This window comes from Gilbertella persicaria, assembly GCF_025201335.1.
Source record: "Gilbertella persicaria strain CBS 190.32 chromosome Unknown B0P05scaffold_5, whole genome shotgun sequence".
NCBI lineage: Eukaryota > Fungi > Mucoromycota > Mucoromycetes > Mucorales > Choanephoraceae > Gilbertella > Gilbertella persicaria.
Genome location: NW_026251966.1, coordinates 46,472 through 63,206, shown reverse-complemented (window position 1 = coordinate 63,206; position 16,735 = coordinate 46,472). Strand labels below are relative to the sequence as shown.

At 39.2% G+C, this 16,735-nt stretch overlaps 3 protein-coding genes across 3 annotated transcripts; all 3 read right to left on the bottom strand.

Annotated features, from left to right (window-relative positions):
* Positions 1–18: 18 nt before the first annotated feature.
* Positions 19–1,493, bottom strand: B0P05DRAFT_526485 (serine/threonine-protein phosphatase PP-Z1). Its single transcript, XM_051576435.1, has 3 exons — positions 1,079–1,493; positions 226–1,022; positions 19–182 (listed from the first exon to the last, which is right to left on the bottom strand). Exons 1-3 carry the CDS (start codon positions 1,478–1,480, stop codon positions 143–145), a joined length of 1,239 nt encoding a protein of 412 aa, XP_051438282.1. The 5' UTR covers positions 1,481–1,493; the 3' UTR covers positions 19–142.
* A 76-nt stretch (positions 1,494–1,569) lies between these two features.
* On the bottom strand, positions 1,570–4,239 carry B0P05DRAFT_568603 (kinase-like domain-containing protein; the record flags this gene model as incomplete). The annotated part of the gene is made up of 6 exons (XM_051581204.1): positions 1,570–1,720; positions 1,766–3,144; positions 3,195–3,326; positions 3,377–3,733; positions 3,822–3,937; positions 3,990–4,239. 6 exons carry the CDS (start codon positions 4,237–4,239, stop codon positions 1,570–1,572), a joined length of 2,385 nt encoding a protein of 794 aa, XP_051438281.1.
* Positions 4,240–6,464: 2,225 nt separating this feature from the next.
* B0P05DRAFT_256833 (uncharacterized protein) lies at positions 6,465–16,362 on the bottom strand. Its single transcript, XM_051573350.1, has 9 exons — positions 15,503–16,362; positions 14,826–15,449; positions 14,488–14,771; positions 14,156–14,422; positions 11,559–14,106; positions 8,882–10,631; positions 7,638–8,831; positions 6,696–7,581; positions 6,465–6,647 (listed from the first exon to the last, which is right to left on the bottom strand). Exons 1-9 carry the CDS (start codon positions 16,143–16,145, stop codon positions 6,528–6,530), a joined length of 8,316 nt encoding a protein of 2,771 aa, XP_051438280.1. The 5' UTR covers positions 16,146–16,362; the 3' UTR covers positions 6,465–6,527.
* Positions 16,363–16,735: the final 373 nt, after the last annotated feature.

Here is a 16,735-nt window from a genome sequence, read left to right as displayed (position 1 = left end):
TTATCTGAATGACTAGTAGTTGGTTTTTTTATACCACCTTAATCCACGTGATACAAAAAAGAATGTATCATATTGTTTATTTGGTATACAAGCTTACACACATACACATACATACACGTATGTGCATAGGCATACATACAATTCAGTCATCATAAGAAGAAGAAAACTCTGTCATTGGAGGACTAGACATAAAGTGTTAGTTGATGTTTATACAAGAAAACTTACCTTTGTCTTCTACCACCACTCATTTGTTGGAACTTGATTGGTGGGTGATCCATCGGTGTTAATAATTCGAAGCTGCATAAAAGCTCTTGATTGACAGTCATAATAGCTCCAAAATTATCAAACTCACCACAATAGTTGGGAGCACTGAATACAGTGACCAATGTGCGGTCATTAAAGAACTGGTAGCCATCTTCGACTACCATATGAGCCCGACAAACAAGATCTAAATCAAACTTGGCCAAAAATTCATTCACAATTTTCTTGCCAAAACAATAAGAAACACCACGCTCATTATCTTCCCATTCATACGCTGTTTCTGAAGGATCAGACCATAAAAGATCATTAAGCAGCCCAACTTCAGGTACATCTGTGGGTCTTGAGATAGTCCGTATATCGTCTAATAAGTTTAAACTGGGGCTAATACCTCCGTGCACACAAAATATCTTGTTTGCCACCATTCCAGCTATAGGCAAAGTATTAAACACATCAATAAATGTCTTCCAAATTTTAACATTCGTTCTACGCTTGCATTCGTCATAAAAGCCATAGACTCGAGTGACATTAGCGCATTCATGATTGCCTCTTAGCAAAAAGAAGTTTTCTGGATATTTGATTTTATAGCAAAACAAGAGCAAAATTGTCTCTAAGCTTTGTTTACCTCGATCTACATAATCGCCCAAAAGTAGATAGTTTGATTCAGGAGGAAATCCGCTCATTTGAAATAAGCGAATCAAGTCATGAAATTGTCCATGAATGTCACCCATAATTTTGACTGGAGGATTGAGCTCAATTAACGTCTATACATTAAAGAAAGAATAAGCCTTTGTGATAGGACATAGGGTGTTTGACTTACAGGTTGACTCAAGAAAACCTCTTGAACAGCTCGGCAGATAGCAATGATTTCTGATGTTCTGAAACAAATTGATTTCGATACTTTTCCGCTTGTTCCAACCTCAATAAGTCGATGTATACATTCATCAATATCGAGGTTTTTTCCGAATGACTGTGTGGAGCTTGTTGTAAGTTGATTTTCATTAAAAGAAGTAACAGTTTCTTGTGTAGTTGGCTTTTCTGTTGGTATGGGCATAGGCGATGATGAAAAACTATTTGGAATAGCTTTTTCGCTATGATTCACTAGAATCGAGTTCATTGAAGTAGCTGTTGTATTTGAGTGTTCATTCTCTATTTGTTGCTCGGATTCAGACCGAATTATACTCGGTCTTGATTTGTATTTCTTTGAGATTCCATTTCCCATTATTAAAAAAAAATAAAAGAAGAAAAAAAAATAGTTCGGGAATAACTATCAAATCAAATTAAAAATTCATGCAAATCATTGTGACAACTTTATTTTCTTTCAATAAGCTTCAACTCTTTCAATTCTCTTCTTAGGTTTTCATTTTCTCTTTGTAGCTTGGCGTTTTCAAACAATGTTTGTTGAACTAGTTTGTCTAAATGCTCAACAGTAGACGATAGATCATCACTGACGGAACAAGAACTATAAAGAATGAGTAAAACAAGCATTTCATAGGCTAAAACATACCTGGATTGGGAATCAGAATAATGATCGCCTTGATGATTATTGTTTAAAAAGAATTGTGGCATATTTTTCTTTAAATTGGAACCTAATTCTTGTAACATTGTTTTCTGCATTTCATTCATTCGAATCAATTCTTCTAATTGGTATTGTGGGTGCACATTAGGTGGTGTATGACTATGGAGTACTGTGTGCTCTTGGGATTGTGAAGCATGGACACCCTTTTCTTGATCTAAAAAGTGGTTTGAAGAGAAACTGCCTCTAGGAGTTACATCTGCAATAGAGGACGAATTGCTTGTTGTGGTTGAACCACCTGTCAATTCAAATCGACCAATTTTGCGTGATGATTCAGTCAAAAGTGCAATGTTTTCTGTTGTTAATAGTTCTGCATTGGGGTATTTTTTCTCAACAATCGCTGTTGTCTTGTTGGAGGAAGAAGAGTAACTTGAACTGTCACGCGAAAGTGGAATTGGTTGATAGAGAATAGGCAAATTGTTATTGTTGTTCACTTGGATTTCAAAACGAGATTTACGATCACTGTAATCTTGGCTAGGGGTTTTGTGCAGTTGTTGTTGTTGTTGTTGTTGTTGTTGTTGCTCTTCCTCCAAATTGCTTAGGGAATCAGAAGATGTGACAGGTTTAGGTGTTTGATTGACATAAAAACGGCCTTTCATGACTTCACCTGTTGTGTCAAATGTGTTGCTTTGAAAATTCTCTTCGTCTACAGGCATTGGACTTGAAGAACGAACAGAAGTTGAATGAAGACTATCTTGATCTCTTGAAGTAGCTGTCTCTTCAATCACAAAGCGTGATTTTCTTGTGGGTGGGGTTGTACTCGTTTGATTGAGCGATAAAGGAGTAGGATTTGCTTGACTGAGCGAAGATGGCAAAGAAGTGGTTGGTGTGTTTAATATTGGATCTGCTGGATGAACAAGACTATTGCTACGTACAACAACATCACCAAAGGAAATGTGTCTTTTTGCTGCTGGTTTTGCCTTATTATTACTGTTGTTTTCTTGTAGATTGGAAGAAAGCTCGGTCTGATCAGGCATGAGCTGATTGGACTCAGCAAGATCATCCTCAGCATTATCATCATCAAAATCCCATTCATCTGTCTTGGTAATCGTTACTTGTTTCTGGGGTATCTTTTTACGAGGTCGTTGTTCAAGTGGGGGTAATTCTGAAAGGATTGTCTTGACAAGATATTCTTTTCTTTTAGCTTGTTTAAAGAATGGATGCTGCAATAATTTTTCTGCAGAAGGTCTCTTTTGTGGGTCTTTGGAGAGACATGTATCAATCATTTCCTTGAATGTTTTTGAATACTTGTGAACTGTAGTTTCACGGTCTAGTGTTGGTGGCTCATTTGATAAAGTCATCATAAGTACCTATATGAAGGAGGTGAGCAGATCCATTAAAAAAGAAACAAATATCATACCTTTAATGGAGGATATTTGGCAAAAGGAGCATGTCCTGTAGCCAATTCAATAGCAGTGATACCAAAACTCCAGATATCTGCTTTATAGTCATATTCGGCTTGTTCCATAACTTCAGGAGCCATCCAACAAGGCTTTGACATGCATTAATAAAAACATCATACATATACATTATTATACTTACAGTACCAACAAATGTCTTTCTCATACCTCTTTCACCTGTTTCCATGAGAGAAGAGGAAACACCAAAATCAGCCAACATAACAGTGCCATCCTCATCCATCAATAAATTGCCTGCTTTGACATCACGATGAATATGTCCATTTTTGTGTAAATAAATTAATGCCTCCAAAGTTTGTTTAAGAATAGTAGCAATGCTCAGCTCATCTAGACCATCAGGAAATCTGGTTTTCATGATATCTAGACAGGAACCACCAGCCAAATAAGGCGTGACGATATAAAGCTTAGATCCATTTACAAATGACCCGTACACGCGCAATACATTTGCATGCTTGGATAATGCCATCAATGCTGTTTCGCGCTATGAAAAAAAAAAATCGAGTTAATTGAAGGCCCGTTACAGTCTCCTCCCTTTTTTTGGCGAATGTGCCTCGTGTGTGATACTTTACTCGAAGTTCATCGATTTGATTTCGTTCAAACTTGTCCAAGTCAATAATTTTTAATGCCATTTTCTTATTGAGTGGTTTATAGATAGCTTTAAAAACAATAGCAGAAGAACCATAGCCTATTCAAAAAGAGAATAAATATACACACAAATACGCAATGAGTGGATTTACCTATAGCTTCCTTAAGGTCAAAATCATCGAGCTGACTAAACTGGTGTTCCACTAGATGTGAAGGAACAGGAGAAACCGGTATACTGTTGTCATAGTTATTATTATTACTGACATTGTTTGTCATGATTTTCAAGCCATTTAAAAAATCCATGCTACTGATAGACCGTCTGGCATGGTGGTTAGACCCTACCAAAATTGGTTTTGGGCTCTTGTTTTCATCAACAGAGTGAATACTATCAACACGTTCCATTTTTTTTAGCTATAAACAATGGTATCTAACTGGTATAAAGGGGTAAAGAGAATCAAAAAAAAAAAGAAGAGGAAAGAATTTTGTTCAAAATTTTAAGGTACGTGATTCAAGCCCAGTTTTTCATATACATCATTATTATCTGTCACAGAAAGCCTTAGGCTTTATTGTTTCTCTCAGTTTGTCCAAAACAAAGACGCAGTATCACAGTAACTTGCTCACCTATGCTCATCTCATCTGTGACGTATAAATGAAGGCACGTCATAACCTTAATTGAAGAGGGCGTATTTTTTATCAAAGCAAGTCACTCTGCTATTGCAATGGTCTATTGCCTTTTGAGCAGCGTATCTGTATGAAGGAACATGCCCTGTTTGATCTACTGAATTATATTTAGATATCTAGCACGATATTTCGGTACATGAAGCGGGGGTGCAACCACTTTGATAATAAATCATCCGTACCTTTTTGTTACTTTGGTGCACTTGGTCCCGGGAAATTCGAGTTCAACAGACAAGGAGCCGTTCCTGTGGACCATTATATGCACGCACGCACACCCACACACACATGATTTGAGCACTGAATAAAATAGTTCGCATAGACAACAATTACACTTGAATTGGCTAGTGTTTTATATCTGCTAGCTGCAATCAAAATGAACATGAATACGTGACAAAGGTAAGTCACTTGATCATAACAAGAATCTGGCTCGGAAAGATTAAACTTAGCTTGACTATACAGTAGAAACTGTTCGTTACCCTAACTAATCTAAATTCAGAGAGTCAAGTCAGAACTATGCACATTCTCCTTGAACATGTATGGTATAAAGATTTTGATTCACTCTCTGGCTTTTGTATCACAACAAGATTTGATTAGCTAGTCATAAAAGCAAGCTAGTCTTTTTCTTTCTGACGTCTTGACTGTTGAAGAACTTCAAAAAAAAAGAGTTGCTTGGTTTAAGATAACAGACTATACTAAAAGGAAAACTATAAAACTAAATAACAAATAGAAATCTCTTGTAACTTGATACAGACCAAGTAGAGTATTTGAGCAAATGCTTCTTTTGTTTTTTTTTTTTTTTTTTTTTTTTTTTTTTTTTTTTTTTTTTTTTTTTTTTTGTATTGAGAGCTATAGCCACTCAAGGTCAGCTTGATTTGTCAGAAGTTGTATAGATTTATATCCAAAGATGTCTTAGAGATATTGCTAATACAACATGTCAATAACAAAAGAAATTAATACCATATTCTATCAAGGCTATTAGCTGTAAAATCAAAAGTGGCTTTTTGCCTTTAGATGACAGGTATTGCTTTATTTAATGTGAAGTTTAATAGCCGTCAAACTGGATACTTTTCCTTTGCCAACTACTTCTCTTTCGTTCTCTTATCGATCAAAGCCGTCTGTTAAATTGTTCCATTTTAGCGATTCTAGCAGTGAAGCAAGCCTTCACGAAAATAATACTATTACAGGTTAAAGAAGCAATAGCGTTTCCGAAGATAAGATACATGCCAGCTGGGTTACTGCCAATGATGAAAAAGGTAGATTGTCAGTAGACATCGTTGTCGAATGGCTTGGAACCGGCAACAACTGCTACTTTTTTTCAGGACGTACCGAAACAAACGGTAGTAACGGACTCAGGCCCAAGCATTCGTTTGTTGTAGATCCCAGCAATATTTTCTAACAAGCTGGTCATTTAGACCGAACCCCAAAAGGGGCCTTAGGTCATATAAGCAACATAGAAGCAAAATCCCAAAATGTTGCAAAAGACCTCCAAGACGGAAAATTCGATATTTCATTGGATTTATTATCAGAGCATCCTGTAGACGTGAAACGTAAGTACCTCACTCAAAACACAGGCAATTATCGTATACGTTGGAGCAGAGAAAGTCTTAAAAAAGTTCAAGTACTTTTATTTTCTGAGAAGAGCATTCACTCGAACAGAGTCAGTGCCAGAGCCATCGCTAGTATCAATTCTTCCTAGCCAAAATGATTTTTAAAACATTCCTGTTGAAAACATGCCCTACGATTCTATTGAGACTCAGGAATCGACAAACGGAAATGCAAAGCGATAATGATCAATTTCAGATATTTTGCTAGAAAATGAGTTGATTTTAGAGAGAAAAACTTGCATTAGAGAGAGAAGGGACAAGAAAAGCATCTTTTCCTGAAGACTTTGATAGACTTGCTTCTTCTCATGCCCAAACTAATTCACAATATAGACAATATGTCACGAAATTTCTCGACAGTCTTTGCAATGAATAAACGATTTATTAAATACAGTATAAATAAGGTCTAAATTATTTCTTAGATAAAGATAACTTGGACTTCCCTTCCATCATGTGTGCAGACTGAGGTGCAAACTTTTTGATGGCTGCAATAAGCTCAGGGAATCTCAAGGGTTTAGTGACATATTCATCCTAATAAATTGTCAGAATATACGCTAAAATAATCTATGTTTAACTTACCATGCCAGCCTGTAAGCACTTTTCTCTATCGCCGATCATGGCATGTGCTGTCAAAGCAATAATAGGTATATGTGAATTATTGTTCATGCTATGTTCGATTTCTCGAATCTTCTGAGTGGCTTCAAAACCACCCATGACAGGCATTTGCACATCCATCAAAATCAAATCAAAATCTTGAGCTTCAAAGGCTTCTACAGCGAGTTTACCATTGGCAACAACCTTGACATGGTGTCCGAATTTCTCTAGTATACGGACAGCAAGTTTCTGATTCACATCATTGTCTTCTGCCAACAAAATTTCGAGTGGGACGGTCTTGGAAGCGTCACTTGGCAGAGCAGCATGGCTTTCTAAAGCAGGTAGGAGAACGGCAGACATGTCAGCAAGGTTTGTTGGGGAATTGATATAGCCAGTAATACCAAGATCAATACAGAGCTTCATATTAAGCAAATGGACTTCAGGAGCAATCAGCACAATAGGTGTGTATCGTAAAGGCACAATTTCACGGATCTTTTCAGCAAGAGCCATCTTGTCGATAATGACGGTATCGAAGAATGGTGCATGCTTGATTTTGCTTGAATTAGCATTTGAAACTGCAGCTGCTTCCTCAATGCTGCCAACACGGAAAGGCTTTAAGCCTAGCATGGTGACTTTGTCAACAACACCAGTTTGATCATTCATACTGTCCAAAAACAAAATGCGCCTGCTACGGAATCTATAAATTTTGTCCTTGACTTCTTTTTCATCGAGATTGTAGCGAAGCAAGTTGACAGTAAAGTAGAATTCAGATCCACGACCATATTTCGATTCGACCCATAAATCACCACCCATGAGTTGGACAAGATGTCTTGAAATTGATAAACCTAGACCAGTACCACCATATTCACGTCTAGAAAATACATGTATCAATATCGAGGTCTCATATACAAAAAAAAAAAAACTTACGTAGTACTACCATCTGCTTGACAGAAAGTATCAAAAATGACATTGAGTTTGTCTTCTTGAATACCTATACCTGTATCACTCACACAGAACTCTAATCGAACGGTTCCGTCTTGCATGCGAACAGCTCTGGTACGAAGCACAACTTCACCTTGTGTTGTAAATTTGACAGCGTTACCAATAAGATTAGTGATAACTTGACGTAAACGAAGAGGATCACCAATCAGCTGATCAGGAATACATTGTTCAACATGATAAATAAGATCGAGTTTCTTTTGATTTGCTTTAACGGCCAGCGTCTTCAAAACACTAAAAACGGCAGAACGAAGAGAAAAGGGAATAGATTCTATTGTCATACGACCGGCTTCAATCTTCGAGATATCCAAAATGTCATCAATAATAGTTAACAGGCTGTTTGCTAAACTTGAAACAATCATCAAATTTTCTCTTTGTTGACGAGTCAATTCAGTTTCGAGGGTGAGGGATGTCATACCAATGATACCGTTCATAGGAGTACGGATTTCGTGACTCATGTTAGCTAAAAATTCACTTTTGGATCTGTTGGCTAATTCAGCAGCTTCCCTAGCAAGTCTGTTCTTTTGAATAGCATCACGAAGAGAACCAACCATTTGATTGATCTTGGTCTTCAAAGAGTCCATTTCGCCAGATGCTTCAACAGTGATAAGGCGAGAGAAATCATTTTCAGTAGCTGCTGCAGAGATTTGAGCAAAGGCACGGACTTGCGTTGTCAAGTTAGAAGCCATTGTATTGACATTGCTTGTAATATCACGCCATAGACCCTCGATATCTTCTACTTGAGCTTGGACACCCAATTTACCTTCTGTTCCTACTTCCTTTGCAACTCTGGTCACTTCGGAAGCAAAAGAGCTCAACTGATCCACCATGGTATTAATTGTGTTCTTCAATTCAGCAATTTCACCATGCACTTCTACTTCAATCTTTTTGCTAAGGTCGCCTTGAGCGACAGCTTTACATACAGCAGCAATAGCACGAAGTTGGTCTGTCAAATTACTGGCCATTAGATTAACATTGTCAGTCAAATGCTTCCAAGTTCCATCAACACCAACAATAGTAGCTTGACCACCAAGCATACCCTCTGTACCAACTTCTCTTGCGACTCTAGTTACTTCAGCAGCAAATACACGCAACTGATCAACCATGTCATTAACAGTTTCCCTATTTTGTTTTAGTTAATAAACGCTGATATGGGTTCATATGAAACTTACTTGAGCTCGCGAATTTCGCCTCGAGTTTCTACTTCAATTTTCTTTGACAAATCACCCTTTGCCACAGCCTTGGTAACAACGGCAATTGATCTTACTTGTGTAGTCAAATTTGTAGCCATTGTGTTGACATTGTCTGTCAAGTCTTTCCAGGTTCCTGCTACACCTTGAACGTTGGCTTGACCACCTAAAGCGCCTTCAGTGCCGACTTCACGAGCGACACGAGTGACTTCAGACGAAAATTCTCTCAGTTGATCTACCATGTCATTTACAGTAATCTTAAGATCAAGAATTTCACCCCGAGTCTCAACATGAATCTTTTTGGATAGATCACCATTGGCTACAGCCTTTGTTACTTCAGCGATAGAACGCACTTGATTTGTCAAATTGGCAGCCATGATGTTAACATTGTCGGTCAATTCATTCCAAGTACCAGCAACACCCTGAACAACAGCTTGACCGCCTAATTTACCTTCGGTACCAACTTCTTTGGACACACGCGTGACTTCAGAGGCAAAGATTCGTAGTTGGTCTACCATGTTATTCACAATGTTCTTCAACTCCAAGATTTCTCCACCGGACTCAACTTCGATCTTTTTAGATAAATCACCATTGGCGACAGCTTTAGTCACTTCAGCAATTGAGCGTACTTGATTGGTTAAATTAGCAGCCATTTGATTTACATTGTCAGTAAGATCCATCCATGTACCAGCAACACCTTGGACTACAGCTTGTCCACCTAACTTGCCTTCTGTGCCGACTTCCTTGGACACACGGGTTACTTCAGAGGCAAAGATACGTAGTTGATCCACCATGCCATTTACAATATCCTTGAGTTCTAAGATTTCACCACCTGACTCAACTTCAATCTTCTTGGATAGGTCACCCAGAGCTACAGCTTTGGTCACTTGAGCAATGGAACGCACTTGCGTTGTCAAGTTGGCAGCCATAGTGTTTACGTTGTCTGTCAAGTCCATCCAGGTACCAGCAACACCTTCAACCTTGGCTTGACCACCAAGCTTACCCTCTGTACCTACTTCCTTGGCTACCCTAGTGACTTCGGATGCAAACACATTGAGTTGATCCACCATGTCATTCACAGTGTCTTTAAGCTCCAGAATTTCACCGTTGGTCTGTACTTCAATCTTCTTTGACAAATCGCCGTTAGCAACTGCTTTGGTCACTTGTGCAATTGAACGTACTTGCGTTGTTAGGTTGGCTGCCATAGTATTGACGTTGTCTGTCAGTTCATTCCAAGTACCAGCAACGCCTTGCACAACAGCCTGCCCGCCTAGTTTACCTTCTGTGCCGACTTCCTTCGCAACTCTCGTTACTTCTGCGGCAAACACATTCAGTTGGTCCACCATGTTATTCACAATGTTCTTCAAATCAAGGATTTCACCACCTGACTCAACTTCAATCTTCTTGGACAAATCACCCAGAGCTACAGCCTTTGTCACTTCAGCAATGGAACGCACTTGGTTTGTCAAATTGGTAGCCATTGTGTTGACATTGTCTGTCAAATCCTTCCAGGTACCATCAACATTAGGCACACGAGCTTGACCACCAAGCTTGCCTTCAGTACCGACCTCTCTGGCTACACGTGATACTTCTGAAGCGAATACGTTCAATTGATCCACCATGTTATTCACAATGTTCTTCAAATCAAGGATTTCACCGCCTGACTCAACTTCAATCTTCTTAGACAAATCACCTCGAGCCACAGCTTTAGTCACCTCGGCGATGGATCTCACTTGATTGGTTAAATTAGCAGCCATGATATTGACATTATTAGTTAGCTCATTCCAAGTACCAGCAACACCTTGGACTACAGCTTGTCCACCTAACTTGCCTTCTGTGCCGACTTCCTTAGACACACGGGTTACTTCAGAGGCAAAGATACGTAGTTGATCCACCATGTTGTTGACAATATCCTTGAGTTCTAAGATTTCACCACCTGACTCAACTTCAATCTTCTTGGATAGGTCACCCAGAGCTACAGCTTTGGTCACTTGAGCAATGGAACGCACTTGCGTTGTCAAGTTGGCAGCCATAGTGTTTACATTGTCTGTAAGATCAAGCCAAGTACCAGCTACTCCTTCTACCATAGCTTGACCCCCTAGTTTGCCTTCTGTTCCGACTTCTTTGGCCACACGCGTTACTTCTGCAGCGAAAACTCTTAATTGATCCACCATGTCATTCACAGTGTCTTTAAGCTCCAGAATTTCACCGTTGGTCTGTACTTCGATCTTCTTTGACAAATCACCCTTTGCTACGGCTTTGGTCACTTGTGCAATCGAACGCACTTGTGTTGTCAAATTGGCAGCCATTGTGTTAACATTATCTGTTAAATCTAACCAAGTACCAGCCACTCCCTCAACAGTAGCTTGACCACCCAACTTGCCTTCAGTACCTACTTCGCGGGCAACACGTGTAACTTCAGAGGCAAAAATACGTAGTTGGTCTACCATAGAATTGACTGTAGCTTTGAGGTCCAAGATTTCTCCACCGGACTCAACTTCGATCTTTTTAGATAAATCACCATTGGCGACAGCTTTAGTCACTTCAGCAATTGAGCGTACTTGATTGGTTAAATTAGCAGCCATGATATTGACATTATCTGTCAATTCAAACCAAGTACCTGCAACGTTAGGCACCATAGCTTGTCCACCCAACTTGCCTTCTGTGCCGACTTCCTTAGACACACGGGTTACTTCAGAGGCAAAGATACGTAGTTGATCCACCATGTTGTTGACAATATCCTTGAGTTCTAAGATTTCACCACCTGACTCAACTTCAATCTTCTTGGATAGGTCACCCAGAGCTACAGCTTTGGTCACTTGAGCAATGGAACGCACTTGCGTTGTCAAGTTGGCAGCCATAGTGTTTACATTGTCTGTAAGATCAAGCCAAGTACCAGCTACTCCTTCTACCATAGCTTGACCCCCTAGTTTGCCTTCTGTTCCGACTTCTTTGGCCACACGCGTTACTTCTGCAGCGAAAACTCTTAATTGATCCACCATGTCATTCACAATGTTCTTCAAATCAAGGATTTCACCACCTGACTCAACTTCAATCTTCTTGGACAAATCACCCAGAGCTACAGCCTTTGTCACTTCAGCAATGGAACGCACTTGGTTTGTCAAATTGGTAGCCATTGTGTTGACATTGTCTGTCAAATCCTTCCAGGTACCATCAACATTAGGCACACGAGCTTGACCACCAAGCTTGCCTTCTGTGCCTACTTCTTTAGCGACTCGCGTCACTTCTGCTGCAAACACATTCAGTTGATCCACCATTTCGTTAACAGTATTTTTGAGATCAAGTATTTCACCTCGTGTCTCAACATCAATTTTTTTGGATAGATCACCACTGGCAACTGCTTTAGTGACCTCAGCAATCGAACGTACTTGAGTTGTCAAATTGGCAGCCATAATATTTACATTGTTTGTGAGTTCATACCAAGTACCAGCTACATTGGGCACAGTTGCCTGGCCACCTAACTTTCCATCAGTACCAACTTCTTTGGACACACGCGTGACTTCAGAGGCAAAGATTCGTAGTTGGTCTACCATGTTATTCACAATGTTCTTCAACTCCAAGATTTCTCCACCGGACTCAACTTCGATCTTTTTAGATAAATCACCATTGGCGACAGCTTTAGTCACTTCAGCAATTGAGCGTACTTGATTGGTTAAATTAGCAGCCATGATATTGACATTATCTGTCAATTCAAACCAAGTACCTGCAACGTTAGGCACCATAGCTTGTCCACCCAACTTGCCTTCTGTGCCGACTTCCTTAGACACACGGGTTACTTCAGAGGCAAAGACTCTCAGTTGGTCCACCATGTTATTCACAATGTTCTTCAAATCAAGGATTTCACCACCTGACTCAACTTCAATCTTCTTGGACAAATCACCCAGAGCTACAGCCTTTGTCACTTCAGCAATGGAACGCACTTGATTTGTCAAATTGGTAGCCATATGGTTGACATTGACAGTCAGCTCATTCCATGTACCAGCAACACCCTGAACAACAGCTTGCCCACCTAGCTTGCCTTCTGTGCCGACTTCCTTAGACACACGGGTTACTTCAGAGGCAAAGACTCTCAGTTGGTCCACCATGTTATTCACAATGTTCTTCAAATCAAGGATTTCACCACCTGACTCAACTTCAATCTTCTTGGACAAATCACCCAGAGCTACAGCCTTTGTCACTTCAGCAATGGAACGCACTTGATTTGTCAAATTGGTAGCCATATGGTTGACATTGACTGTAAGATCCATCCATGTACCGTCTACGTTTGGTACTAATGCTTGACCGCCCAATTTGCCTTCTGTGCCTACTTCTTTAGCGACTCGCGTCACTTCTGCTGCAAACACATTCAGTTGATCCACCATGTTGTTGACTGTATTTTTCAAATCAAGTATTTCACCTTGTGTCTCAACGTAAATTTTTTTGGACAGGTCACCTTTAGCAACCGCCTTGGTAACTTCTGCAATCGAACGCACTTGCGTTGTTAAATTGGCAGCCATCGTATTTACATTATCAGTTAAGTCTTTCCAAGTACCACTAACACTTGGAACAATGGCTTCACCGCCTAGTTTTCCTTCAGTACCTACTTCACGAGCTACACGCGTGACTTCAGACGCAAAAACTCTCAGCTGATCCACCATGTTATTGACGGTGTCTTTAAGATCCGATATTTCACCGCTGACTGTTACTTGAATCTTTTTGGATAAATCACCATTGGCAACAGCCTTTGTGACAACAGCAATTGATCTTACTTGTGTTGTTAAATTGGTAGCCATTGTATTGACATTATCTGTCAAATCCTTCCAGGTACCGTCCACGTTTGGCACACGTGCCTGACCACCTAATTTACCTTCTGTGCCTACTTCACGCGCCACACGTGTAACTTCGGAAGCAAAAACCCTGAGCTGGTCCACCATGTCATTGACTGTATTCTTAAGGTCTAAAATTTCACCTCGAGTTTCGACTTCAATCTTTTTTGACAGGTCACCGTTTGCTACAGCCTTCGTAACTTCTGCAATAGAACGTACTTGATTTGTCAAGTTGGCAGCCATTTGGTTTACATTGTCTGTCAAATTCTTCCATGTACCACCGACGTCTTTGACGACAGCCTGTCCGCCAAGCTTTCCTTCAACACCGACTTCAAGTGACACTCTCCTTACTTCAGCAGAGAATAAGAGCAGTTGGTCAACCTAATAGAATTGTAAATAAAGCCTGATATATGAAACTAATATTCTCTACCATCTTGTTCATTGTGTTTTTCAGCTCAAGTACTTCACCTTGAGCATTTGCCTTGACTTTCTTTGATAAATCACCCTGAGCAACGGCCTTAGCAACAACAGCAATATCACGTACTTGGTCTGTAATTCTGGTTGCCATCATATTCACGTTATCTGTTAGATCTTTCCAAGTGCCTGCTACATCCTTTACTACTGCCTGACCTCCGAGTTTGCCTTCCGTACCTACTTCAAGGGACACACGTGTCACTTCTGTAGCAAAAATAGATAACTATTTACCAAATTAAGTTAGACAAGGAATAAACAAGGCATGACCTTTTTCTTATAAAAGCTTACTTGATCCACCATGGTATTGATTGTGTTTTTTAAGTCCAACATTTCACCTCTAACTTCCACGGTGACCTTTTTAGTCAAATTACCTCGAGCAACTGATTTGGAAACCTGAGCAATATCTCTCACTTGATTTGTAAGATTGGCAGCCATTGTGTTCACGTTGTCAGTCAATTCTTTCCAGATACCATCAGCGCCTTGTACCTTGGCTTGAGCACCCAACTTGCCTTCAGTACCTACTTCATGAGCCACACGAGATACTTCAGAAGCAAACAAGTTTAATTGATTCACTATAAATGGTTATTAGAAAAAATGCGTATCAAGTTGCTTCTTTTTTTTTTTACCCATTGTATTGAATGTGTTTTTGAGCAATAAAGTTTCACCTCGTACAGGAGCGGTCATTGCCTTACTAAGGTCACCTCGAGCAATAGCTTGTGAAACATCAGCAATATCTCGCACTTGTTCAAGATGGTTTCTTGTCATCAAGTTTAAGTTGACTACAAAATCTTTCCAGAGACCCTTCTTTTCCTTCACACTACATTGGACACCTAATTTACCATTGACGGCAGTTTCATGTGCGACAGAATTGACTTCGTCTGCCACAAGTTGGAGTCGGTCAGCCATAGCGTTAACAGCATTTTTCAAGGTATTGATAGGGGCATCAGAGCCTACATTTGTTCCAGGTACAACACAACGTTCATGTTTACATGTAATACGTCCATTCAAGTCACCATTAAAGACACCACTAGCAACAGTGACAGCTTGAATAACACAATCGGGGCATACAATATTATCAGAACTAGTTTGAACGGCGGCAGCAGGGAAAGACAAGATAGAAGATGAACCAAAGTAAACGGGGTAAGCAGTAGCGGTAGATGAAATATTGAAAGGCGGAGTAGAAACATTGGATAAAGAAGCAAGTCCAGCAGCCGAGTTTTCATTATGATCATTAGAGTCAATAGCAATTTCTAAGCAAGAATTAGAAATGAGCCATTGCGATTCAAATGTTTCCTTTTTGTACCTTTTTCTTTTTGTTGAGGAATCTTGGGCATTTCACGGTAGGAGTTTTCTAATTTTTCAAGCAAGGAAGAATCATGAACTGAAGTTAAATCATCTTCGGACGTAGTATTTTTCAATCTTTGACTATTGTCTTGTTGTTTTTTATTTGTTTTTTCGTGGTTCGTGACCTTTTCCTCGTGACCAGGAGCTGTAAGAAGTTGATGTTGCTGCTGTATCATGATGCGACTTCTTAAATTTTCTGTTTCTAATTGCAACTGACGTTGAGCAATCTTCTTGAGATTCAAATCAAGGGCAGTAAGTAGGTCAGAGTCAGATTTGCTTAGTTTTTCATTGAAAAGAGAAAAGTCTATGGAGTTGGATAAACAGTGATCAATATTTCCTTGCTCGAGATTATGTACAAGATCGTGGACATAGCAAAGTACACTTGAGGATGAATTGCGTTGGTGATTATTATTACTATTAGAGTTATTATTACTGTCTTTAAGATTGGAATGATGCTGTGGATGAGGTGTATGTGTCATATTTATAGTAGTCGTAGAAGGTATAGGCGAAGTATCTGTTGCTATGGATTCTTCTTCTGTGGTATTATCACGAATTTTCTTTGTTATTGCTGGCGAACTGTCTTCAGTACTAGAACGTTTCATTACCCACTTTTTTCTTGCAAGCTCTTTTTTGTTGAAAAATAACGTTTTCAAAAAGAAAGTGGAAATAAATATATATAGAAAAAAAACTAGTTCAATGGGCGACACTACTTTTTTTTCTTCTGTGTGTGAAATCAAAAAAGAGAAAGAAAAAGGAATTCCTCTTTTGTACTGGTAAAAGAAAGAAAAAGGAGGGAGGAAGATGTATTTACAAAAAAAAAAAAGACAGCTTACTCTCAATTAAAGAGAAAAAAAAGGAAAGAAAAAAAATGCAAGAATTAAAAAAGAGGGGTAAAATATATAAAAAAAAAGAGACACAAGTGACGTTCCTTTTTTCTAATAGTGTTTTTCTCGAAATAATTCGCTCATTTAAAAGATTCAAGCTACGAGCACCAAGGTTTCGCACCAATGTTTTTTTCTTTAGCGCTGAACCAAAAATATTGCCTGGTGTGCATTGTAAACAATTTTGTATCATAATAACCAAAATGAAAACCTTATTGTTGCATCTACCTTTGTTTCTGTCATTAAGCAAGAATACTCTTTTAAGTAAGAGGTAATTATGTATGATAAGCAAAAAATTGCTGTATTTTCAA